Source organism: Hibiscus syriacus, unplaced genomic scaffold, assembly GCF_006381635.1.
Source record: "Hibiscus syriacus cultivar Baekdansim isolate YM2019G1 unplaced genomic scaffold, ASM638163v2 tig00008653_pilon, whole genome shotgun sequence".
NCBI lineage: Eukaryota > Viridiplantae > Streptophyta > Magnoliopsida > Malvales > Malvaceae > Hibiscus > Hibiscus syriacus.
This window is the reverse complement of record NW_024062169.1, coordinates 1-11,939: the sequence shown is the minus strand read 5'-3', so window position 1 is coordinate 11,939 and position 11,939 is coordinate 1. Positions and strand designations below refer to the sequence as shown.

Genomic DNA, 11,939 nt, shown 5'->3' with positions numbered 1-11,939 from the left:
TCATTATTTCTTTTTTTAAAAAATCTAGCCTTCGATATTTATAAGGTCTGATAGCGTGAATAAGCCCACAACAACAAAAAATTAGGGTAAATTACATATTTTGTATCTAAACTATCAGTTTTGGTTATTTTTGTACCTAAACTTTTAATTTTTTCAAATTATAACAAAATGTTTAGTTTTTATTTTATTTTAGTACTATTGTTCAAAATTTAATGTTAAATTTTGAATAAAAAATTAGATACTAAAAATGATCAAAATTGATAGTTTAAGTACTAAACACATCAAAGTTTCTAACGGTGAAATACTAAAATGAAACAAAAATTAAATATTAAATATGATTTTGAAAAACTTAAAAGTTTACTTAAAATATCAATGTCTTGATAACTATGCATGCGTAGTCGGTGAATGGCGTGCCAGGTCAACCATGTATGTTGGGGTTACAATTTATTTACTATTTTTTTCAAATACTGATATTAATTATTTTATTGTAAAAAATAAAAAATAAAGAAAAAAAGTGTTTTAAAAATTATAAAAAAGTATATATCAAAATATATTTAAGTTATTAAAATTGTAAAAAAAACCCCACATATATGAAAAATTATAAAAAAAGTAAAAGAATTAAACATCATTAATTTTTTATTTGGTTTAATTAATTAAAGGTTAAAATAAAGTATTTTATTTTTTATAAAAGCAGATCGTTTTATTGAAAAGATAAAATATTCAAAAATTACAATAAATGCTTGCTTAAAACATAATTAGAATATTTTCAAATAACCATTAACACAAAATCAAATCACATAACGTCACATAAAGATTATATAAAGAAAATGTTAAAAATCTAATCAAAGAGTTCAAACAAGAGATAGATGCGAATAGATCTAACAGCATCCGTAAACAAATCATAAAAAGATATAAAATTACTGAAAGATCATCAATAAACTATAAAATAAGGTCGAGTAACGTAAAAAATTTATTCACAAATGTAAATCGTGTACCCAAATCCAATATGTGAGTCCAAAACAATAAGATCATCATGATAATAAATGTGTCATCTTTTATTAGTCGTAACGATATCAAGTCCAACCTTAAAAAAGATAAACTAACATAATGGTCAAACGATCGATAATGTATCATAAAGCCAAAAAACACATACAATAAAAACGTAAAAAAAATGTCATGAAAACAGAATTATTAAAAAGTAAACAAAAAATATAATATAAAAATTAAAGAAAAAACAAAAAGGTACTTACCATGACAACAAGAGTGTGCAAATTCAGATATTCGAAAATTTTAGATACTTAAAATGGTGATCTTATTTAAATATAAAATTTAATTTGACAAAAACATAATTTTTTATTTTTTATTTTGTGGCTTAATGTAACTTATTCGATATATATACTATATTGTATATGTATATTTAATTACTCACATACAAATTAAACAGTTTTCCTCATATTTAAAGTCTAAATACATAATATATACCCTTGTATTTTTAAAATTGAACAATTTAATCCTCTAGTTTCATCCTTGACTACAGTTGATTGATATGTTACATATATATACACACCAGTGTTTTTGTTCATGTTTATTATGCAATGCAACGAAGGAGCAACACTGCTGGAGATAAAAGAAGTCATTTAGGGATGTGGACAATGTTATATTTGACCGGACGGGTCCCGGGAGGACCATCTTCAGGTTATTGTGTTCGGAGACGGGTCACTTGCGACAATATCACTTTCGATGTCGTTGCATTATGAGTTCCAATACCAGATATCATCCTTAATGGTAAGATGTATACTACTAGAAGTTAAGTAACTAGGGATTGCAACTAGTCGGGTTTTTGGTCAACCCGACCCGAAAAATATATATTCTCCACCCAACTTCGACCCGGTCTGGTTTTTTATAGTATAAATCTGACCCGATCCGATCCGATCCGATACAAATTAAGGATTGAATTAAAATAATAATAATTTTTTTAAAAAAATACATTATTATCCTCGGTTAGGGTTGGGTTGAAGTTTTTTCACCCTCCACCCGAATCCGACTCGACCCAACTTCACACCTTCAAAAAAATGACCCGAACCTGAATTTTTTTAAAAAGAAATCAGACCAGATTGGGACGAATAAGGATCAGAACCGGTCGGATGCCGGTGAAATTGCCATCCTATAAGGAACATCATTCATAGATTGTGCACGATACCAAGACCATGCCGATGACCATGAAAGACTGGTCAACTCTTTTTCCGACGACGACGAACGAGGAAAGACCACTACTACAACTGTTGCACACAAGTAGTGCTTTTTCATCTCTTCATTATGCCTTTGTAGAATCCATTGAGGAGAATGTTGGTTCTCCCTTGAGTACCCGGGTTCGAGCAGCTGTAGCTTGTGTGTGCGTTAAAAATAGACAAAAAATTCTGAACAGACTATTCAAAGAAACATCATGCCTTTGTATGAGCTATATCGGATGGCTAGGGGAAGCTTGATTCATCTGAAGACAAGAACACTTCAACTCCCACTGATTTGTCTTCTGTGTAAGTTTCAGTTTTCTCTATCTGTTTTTAGCATTAAAGTTCGTTTATTAGGCGTTATTCGATCATACATGTGTTGTTTGATTTGCAGACCTGAGAATGACATTGTTGAACTGGTATGGGAAAATGGTCAAGTTTTGATGCAAGGTCAGTCCAGTAGAGCTAGAAAATTTCCTTCTTGTAGCAGCTTACAATCCCACACTTTTGAGAGCAGATATAAAGATATAGGAAACGGTGGGAATAATGCAAAAATGGGAAAGTTTGGAGTGATGGACTCTGTATTGAGTGAAATTCCGATTTTGGTGCTGTCTCATGATGATGATGAAATGGTGCCTTGGCTGAAGTACCCTGAGGATCAATCTTTAGAGAACGAATGTTCTGGTTTATTGCCTGAACTATCCAGGCTTACTGAAGATGGGATCCCAACTCGTAGTAATTTAGCATCATTTGATAGGAATCGGCAATCCATTAAAGATTCGTTTATTATTTCTCTGAATGATGCTGATGGTTTCGAACAAGGAATGCTGTCGAAGGTTCCTATACCCGCAGATGATGAAGCTAGGCCTAGATGTGGTACCAGCTAGCCGTCACAGCCGTGTCAGAGTATTGGTAATAATCTGAGCATATCTTCACCGACCATGCCATTTGCAGAGATTCAATGGGAGTTAAACCATCAGATGATGATTTGTCCGACATTAAGATGCAGAAACGAGATCCAGTTGCACCTTGTAATAATACTGTCTTGATGAATTTTTCCCATTTTTCACGTCCGGCTGCACTTGTTAAATCTAGTCTTCAGAACATAGGTGCTATGGCTAGGTATGAGAAGAATGGAAGTAACGAAAAGGGGATAGGTGCCAGTGTTGATTACACGCTCATTGATTCAAATAGTGAGCTACAGAAGGAACAAATTTCTCATTACCATTCTACAATAGTGCCAGTGAAGACAGATATAAAAGAATCTAAAGTTAAGTCTCAAGATACATCAGTTGCCACTGAACAAAATGGTGCTATCGGTGAAGAAAATGTGCTGCAAAAAGATGAAATCTCTGGTCAAGTTAGGGGTGAAAATGCCTCTAAACGCCTGCCACATAGTGATAAGGCAGTAGAGTCTGTGCTTGCTGATTCCTCTGTTTGCTGTGGAACTAAGGTAGGAAGAGCTTCTGATGATTCAGTAGTACATAATTTGAAGAGGAAAAATTGTGATGATGAGGAGTTCGAATGCCCTAGCGAAGTAAGTTATAAAGTATAGATTTTATTTTGTGTTGCTGTGCTTTTAACTCATTTTTTCACTTTCCATTAAAACCAAGTAACCAAGTTACATGTGTAGGATGCTGAAGAAGAATCTGTAGATGTGAAAAAAGCAATTCATGCTCAAGGTAGCAGAACTGCATAATTTATCTGAAAGGGTGAGGAAGTGCATTTGATTAGTTCAATAATTCTATATTTTTCTTCATATGGCAGTGTTGTAATTGTATGATCTTGATTCACAAATAGAGGCGAAGGGATAGGATAAATGAGAAGATGCGTGCTTTACAGGACATACCAAACTGCAACAAGGTTGGCCATTCGTTTAAATTTGTTTCTTTTATCTTTTTCAACTAAATCAAAGGAGTTTTCTTAGAAACAAATGTGATTCTGGAAAAGATCATTGAGCTTTCATGCCTCTTGAATTTGACTACAATCTTAGTTAAATCCGTGAGACATGATTATATTCTTACGTGGATTTGTGATTGAACTAAAAACAGACCAACAAAGACCCGATAGCCTTTGTGTGTTAAATCTGTTGACATTTTACATTTGACATTACCAGGTGGACAAAGCTTCGATGCTTGATGAAGCAATTGAATATCTTAAGATACTCCAACTACAGGTGCAGGTAAGATCTTTGTCTTCTTTCTCCTAATTCCCAACTCTTACTCTTCTTTTTGGCGAATGTTTTGAATCTTGATTCTTTGAAGGGTAATCGGACTAAGTTCAATTTATCAAATACCAACCTTATGCAGATTATGTCCATGCGAGCCGGCTTATATATGCCCCCGATGATGTTTCCAACTGGAATGCAACACATGCATGCAGCTCATATTGCACATTTTTCACCCATGAGTGTTGGAATGGGTGAAGGTATGGGTTTCGGGATGCCATTTCCTCAAACGAATACCGCAGCTTCTGCTTGCCCTATGGTTCAAGTGCCTCCAATCTCTGGTCCACCTTTTTCTGGCCTTGGCCCACATCTTCTGGCGCCACTACACTCCATGAGATGGCAGGATCGAACCTCCGGTTATACGGGCTTCATGGTCAAGGACTTCCGATGTCGATGCCAGGTGCACCTTTGATTCCTATTCCTGGTGAGCATCTCATGAAATCAGCCCTTGGATTGAGTGGCAGTGGACTGGTAGTTCCAGTGGATAATAAGGATTCAGCTACTGCTTCTAGTTCAAAGGATCCAATTCAGAACATCAATTCACAAGTGAAAGGGAACACCAACATCAATAGCTCAGTGAATCAGACATCTAATCAGATTAGGCAATTTTTCTTGTTCCTTTTTCAAGTAACTAAAAAGAAAAAGCAAGTTTCAAGTATTCGCTGAGGTGGGTTTTAGTTGCCACTGAGAGAAGCTTACGTCGAGTCTTTTTATCTCCTCAGAGGCAAAGGACAAAATTATTTCACATGGTATAGAAGCATATCCTCCGTGATTAGTTAACAGTGGTGAGTATTCGATCGAGTCGAGTCAAAAAATTCGATAAAGCTATATGATTCTTTGTTCTTGTAAAGCAGGAGTTCGAATATATACACACAAACATGCAGGAAGACACATTTATTACCTTTTGCTATATTCTACGTAACACATAAGGATGGAAGAGAAAGGGTGTCGGATTCTATTAACTTGTCACTCATCTAGACATTTTGGTATGTTTTTTTATGGATTTGGCTCTTGTTGCAGTCTGCCTGAATTTGATCAAATTCGTTCCAGCTGAAGTGCAAAAGAATAGCCGAGCCTCGGAAATCACCAGTAGTGTTCCTTTTAAATCAACTGATGGAGATGATAAGTTACCTGATAGGTCATAGTACTTTCGCTTGTATATATGCATCATGTTTTATCTCATTGTGGTATGAAGTATGAAGCACTAGATATATAACTGTAGGTAACAGCTTTTTGACCTGAGGATAGGAATCTATTTTGCTTCATATGCACATCACATTACAGATGAAAAGGTACTCTTATAATTTCTTAACTAATCTGACATCCTATTAACCGATGACATCAACTCGATCAGTATAGATATATACACATCATCCATGCAAATTAAATGTGTGTATATAGCACTTCATAACAAAACAAGAGAAAAATAATGAAAAAAATGGACTCACTAACAAAAGTAAAAACAACCAAATAAAAGAGTGACTTTGTACACATGACAAAATAAACATATCCATCCAATGTTTGAAGGAATGACTCCCCCATCAAGCTAATAAATTTTGAATAACATGCAGAAAAAGAAACAAGATTGACAGAGTCAAGTGAACAAAAGTTGAAACCAAATTTCATGACTTTCAACTCATATCCTTCAAATATGTGACCCAAAAGTGCTACTGCATCTACAGAGCAGACAGCAACAAAATAAAACATCGATATGCTGGCCGACCTTACACTAGGCCACCAAATTCCAGTATGGCTTCTATTCGGGTGACTAGATTTTACATGGATTGAAATCAATACAGGCAAATGAGTGGGAAGAGAGAATATTGGGAGTCGAGGACAACAGCAAATCGAAACACACAACTTGATAAAGGAGGCTGTCCAAAGTCGGAAATAATGTTATGTCAGACGCTCCCCACACCCCCCAAGGATGCAGACTTCATCTACTTTTAGCATAAGGATGCGACTACACAACTGTCACCTAGGATTGGTATATTTCGCTACCGGAACTGCCTGGATATATCCATGTCCATAAGTGACATATCATATGGCATTGAATAAGAATTTGAGTGGTCCATAAGCAGTGATGATTTTGTAACATCAGCACTTGCAGATTCAGGTACAGAGCTAGGGTTTTGGGGAGCACCTTTACCATTCGATGGGTGAGTGGATAGCTGAATATCCTCTAGTTTGTTTGGGGTCACGTGTTTGTTTCTTCTAGCAGCATCCATCTCGGGCCCAGTTGGCACAAAAGTCCTTGACCGATATTTTCTTGTTCCTTCATCACCATCATTATGGTTGTACAGTACATAATCATGATACGTTGGTGCAAACTGTGAATCCAATAAACAAATAACACCATAAACAACCCTGAACAAAAGAAGAATGATCTAAAAGAGGAACCTTTGGGAAATGGCACAAAGAAGGCTCACCTGATGAACAGTATCGTGATAGAAGTCATTCAACATTAAGGCATGTGCAAGGCTTCTTGTAAAATCACGAGACCCACCAATATTGCACCAGCATACTCTTTATATGGAAATGCATAAAGATGACCTACGGCGGCTATAAGCATCTCAACACATATAAGGAAATTTTGAAACTGAGCTGCTTCTTCAGCACCCTTTATAAATCCCGATTTTGCAGCAAGAAAAACCAGAACACCCTGCAAAAAGAAATAAATGGATGGAAATTTTAACTTTCGAGTTTCTTTCAGCACCTTTGAAACTAGAGGGGTTCAGACATGGTATGTTGCCATCACAGCAAAAGAAGTTGTGTATAACCATCTGTACATGCATGCATTTTACCGGGTTTAATAGATAGTACAATGCTGTCACAGCACAGACATAATTTTCTAAAATGCTAGTATCTGCCTGTAGAGAGACAAGAATGCAGCACTTCCAGAACTTCAAACTGCTCTTATGATTATACAGCAGTGCAAAAAGGGAGAGAAAAATATAGAAAATCAGCCTCCCCTAAAAAATGAAAAGCATAAAGATAACATCGATGTGGACAGCAAACAGGCTAGGAAAGGTTGCATTCCAGTATCTAGAAGTTTCCATCCACAAGGTTGCTTTAAAGATGCTACAAAGATAACCGAATAATGATTATCACCAAAAAGCAACAAAGGGATGATGCAAGTGCAACAAAAATAGAAGGAAAGATAAAAGTATCTAAAAGCCAAAAACGATTTGTCTTCTTTTTTCTTGTTTTGCATGCACAAGCATGTAAGCAAGTAACAGGCGCAAAAGATATTACCTGCCAATAGGTTAAGAAGACCACCGATTTTATTATGATGAACTTCGGAACTGGATTGAATGGCTTAAGAAGATCTTTGCATGCCATGTAAAACAACACCAAAGCATACAGAGCCGAAGTGTAAGAGATTGTGTAGATGATAGTAAGATATAGATATGACTGGTTTGGACTGAAATTCCCATCTTCATATTTTCCTTTGGCATATAATATGAGAGTAACAGCAACTAAAATGGGCTTCAAGATGACAAATTGCAGGCAGCCTTGCTTGCATCTCCGGATAAAGCGCCTACATTGCGGTTTCAGGTGCAAATAATCAAATTTAAGCTGAGCAAATAAGAATAAGAAAGTCCCAATAAAATCTTTATTAAGTTTCCAATTAATCATGACATTAAATACAGGAATTTGTCGTGTAAGGCAAATAATTTGTCTAAAATACACTTTCCATATTGTAATGACATCTAATAATGCTCCTCAGAGAATCCATAAGTCTCTTGATTATATTCATATTACCTGCCTAACGATAAAGTTCTTGATTATGTTTATTTATTTGGTTAAACAAAAGATGCCATATTAATTTAGGGTATAATATTTGTTGCATAAAGATGCCATATTAACAGAAAGAATGAGTTCATAAATGAGTTTATGCCAAATCAATATCTCATTAGTCTTGATAAAATTAACTAAAAAAATCTTTGATCAAAGCAGAACAAGAATTTGGAATGTTTCTAAAATATATCAAATGCGTTTATGTCTAAATCCAGGACCTAATATGGTAAAACAAAACTGAGTTCGCATTAAGCCACACTCAATGTTAGTTGGCTAACCTCCACACAAGATTAAGTTCTTAGAAACATTATGGAAAGAAAGTAAATCATTCACAGAATAATGCAAAAGTGAAATAGAAAAGCATGCTAAAACACCCGAGAAGTGAAGTTCATAGCTCTAAACCATTGACAATTATCCAATGTAAACTCCAAATCTAAATGATAATGAAAACAAAGATGCTACTGATACGAGAAACGCCTATATCGGATACTCACCCATCTAGTGGTATGGGAGGAAAGCAGCATGTCATCAGAAACCAAGACGGCTTTAAAACTCGACCAGTCAAACTGAGAACAACTGCTCCTGGACCTCCAACCCATGCCAAGCAAAGAGAAAGAAAATTATAAATGACCCATGCTTCATACCTGTGACAGTTAAAAAGGAAATGGTGTTAGAAAATAATAGTCTTTCGCCCAATGAAAGGTATCGAACGGTCAGCGAACTACTAAAATTGAATAATACGGGTTAACAATTAACAAATTGTGATATCCATACACCATCCCCAATCAATCTATCTATCAAATATCAATCCACATATACATGGCATAAACTTTGAATAGGATAATGGATTAAAAAATGAACTTGAAAACAAGTGCAAACGAGAAACCGATGATCAATTCAAACACCCACAGTCTGACAAACGTACCCTTCCCGGATGGAATTGAAATAGATTGAACTCCGTGGTAAAACAAGGGACAAGAAAGACATTAACGCATAAACCTGTGAAATTTAGACACAAAGAAAATCAATCCAGTAAGAGAAAACAAAAAGCTCCATACACAATCATAACTTAATAAAAGTAATAAGAAAAAGAAAATAACCGACCGGAACCATGAAAATGATGCGGACGATATATCTCTGAAAAATAGGTTCGGTGTAATTCAAAAGATGCCTGTAGATGTGAAAAACGGCCAACCAAACGGCTCCGGCAGCACACAATAAGGCGAGGATATCGAGGTAATAGGAAATGAATCACCCATTTCTAAACCCTAGCAGCTGTACATGAAAAGAGCAATAAACGGGAAGCGAAACCCTAATTCTAAACCGATTGCCCAAATTACGATGGGAGTATCGAGAATGATGAAACCCAGGTAGATCTGGGCTCTGGGGATTCTCTGAACAAGAAAGCAGAGGAAATGAATGTGGGTCTTCAACAGCCGTTAATGCTTTTCTGCTTTTTCACGGCGGCTCTTTGGAACCTTCCTTCAACACGGCTGGTTGAATGATTTCTCCCACTAAAGTTTCTATCAACCCAAGCAGCACGCGAGAAGCATATAATATACAATTGCTTTATAATGGGGGGAATTTGGGATTAGGTTATAATGCTTTTCTTCTTCCTTCCAATACAAACAACCCAACAAATTACCGTAACCGTAATTTGCTTTACCAGCAAGCTAGGGTTCTTAATCAATAGCAGTATTTTACAAATTAGAAACATTTTCTTTTATTTTTTAATAGAATTTTTAGTTTATATTTAATTATATCTTAAATTTTTTATCCAAAATTTTAAAATTTGCTAAATATATTTGATTTTAAGTTATAAAAATAATTAGACAGATAAATTTGTTTATTTAAATTTAATCTTATATTTTAAAATTGGAAAAAGAATTATCCAAACTAATTGTTATTTTAAAGTATAAGTAAAATGTATTTTTAAAGGTTTTTTTACTAGAATATCACAATAAAAATAATTTTTAAAATAATATCTTTTTTAAATAATTATTAAAATGATATTTTATAAGGTGTACCACATAATAAACATGCCTCTGTCAATCATATTCTATTAAAAATATTTTCTATTAATATATATTTCATAAATATTTTATTAAACAGTATAGTCTAATTTTGGGTTTAATTCTCTGTAAGGTCCATATATCATTTAAAAATTAAATTTTAGCTCATACACTTTAATTTTGTGATATTAATCCTTTTGATGTTTTTATTTGTTAGTATCTTTGTAAGGATTTTCAGTATACACAAAGACTTGAACTTGAAACATTATTTAAGTAATATCAAACTGCTTACCTTACCGCTTAAATCAAACCCCATTAGTAAAAATAAACTTTAATATTATACATTTTAACAATTACTTAGTTCTATATAATTTAAAATATTACGACTAAATTTTAAATTTTACCATTATAAAAAATAAATAGAAAATTAAAAAATAGAAAAAAAAGATTTTTATTGTATACATATATGAAAAAAAAAATATCATTTCATTACTCTTTATATCTAATAAAGTAGCCATTTTTATTGTATTTTTTGGACCAAAATAAAGGGAGATATTTGATTATGAAAGGTGTGGAAACAACAGTAGCGACAAAAGATGCTTGATGAAGATGCAAATGGTGAAGATGAAGGACACTGTATGGAGCTTGAAGGTCTTGTTGAGGTTGAAAGAGCAATGGGTAGTAAAGAAAGATAGATTTAGTCTCTTTGAGCTCAATGTTAACAATACTTAATTTTTATGTCGATTCCTCCTCTCTGTTTGATTTTTCTTGCATGTTGTCTTCATCTTCTTCTTCAATGGATCCAACGCGAGTCAAGACCATTGCATGTTTCTTCTCAGTTTTACAGTAGAGAAATGGGATGATGAAGAAGAAGAAGGAAAAAATATAGAAAAAGAAAGAAATATAAATTTTTATTTAGACTAATACGATGTTGTTTTGATCAAAATATAATTTTTTAGAGATCCATAACTACGCTCTTTTAGTATAAATTTCACGTCATAACACCATAATTATTTAACGGCGGAGTGATAAAAATCTAATATAAAATTCAGTGATTAAATTAAACCTTTTAAAGTTCATGAGTAAAATAGAGGAAAAGAAAGTTTGATGATGAATGACATACTTTACCCTAAAAAATAATAAAGAGGTTCATTATCACAAATCATAGTATAGGAATTAAATATAAATTTTAAAATGGTAGAGGAATATTTTATATAAATTTATCTAATAGTGTATTTGAAAAAAAGAATAAAAGAAAAACATAGATCAAACTCGAGATTATTATAGAATAAAGTTAAATTATATATTTAACCATTTAATTATTATTTTAATTTTATTTTGTATTTAATTATTTTTAAATCATATATAAAATTATATTTTGATTTTATTTTAATCATCATTGTTAAAAAAATTAATGGTAATGTTGAGGTATCATCATAAGATCATGTTATTATTGATAAAAGTAAAGAAATAATCAAGTTGCTTATTTTTGGGGTAAATTATCAAGTACTTAAATTATTAGTTTTTGATCCGTTTTAGTATTTAAACTTTTAATTTTTTTTTAAAATCATACCTAACGTTTATTTTTTTATTTCATTTTAGTATTCTGTCGTTAAAACTTACGCGTACAGTACCTAAACTATCAATTTTGATTCGTTTAGAACCTAAACT

General features: G+C 33.3%; 1 protein-coding gene and 1 pseudogene across 1 annotated transcript; one reads left to right on the top strand and one right to left on the bottom strand.

The window, feature by feature from the left end:
- Window positions 1-2,443: 2,443 nt before the first annotated feature.
- Window positions 2,444-5,600, top strand: LOC120202328 (annotated as a pseudogene).
- A 464-nt stretch (window positions 5,601-6,064) lies between these two features.
- LOC120202327 (transmembrane protein 184A-like) lies at window positions 6,065-9,498 on the bottom strand (the record flags this gene model as incomplete). The annotated part of the gene is given in 7 exon segments (XM_039202765.1): window positions 6,065-6,785; window positions 6,885-6,967; window positions 6,970-7,117; window positions 7,711-7,996; window positions 8,751-8,900; window positions 9,182-9,255; window positions 9,361-9,498. Coding segments are annotated over 7 exon segments (1,212 nt in total), but the record flags the coding sequence as incomplete, so codon positions are not given.
- Window positions 9,499-11,939: the final 2,441 nt, after the last annotated feature.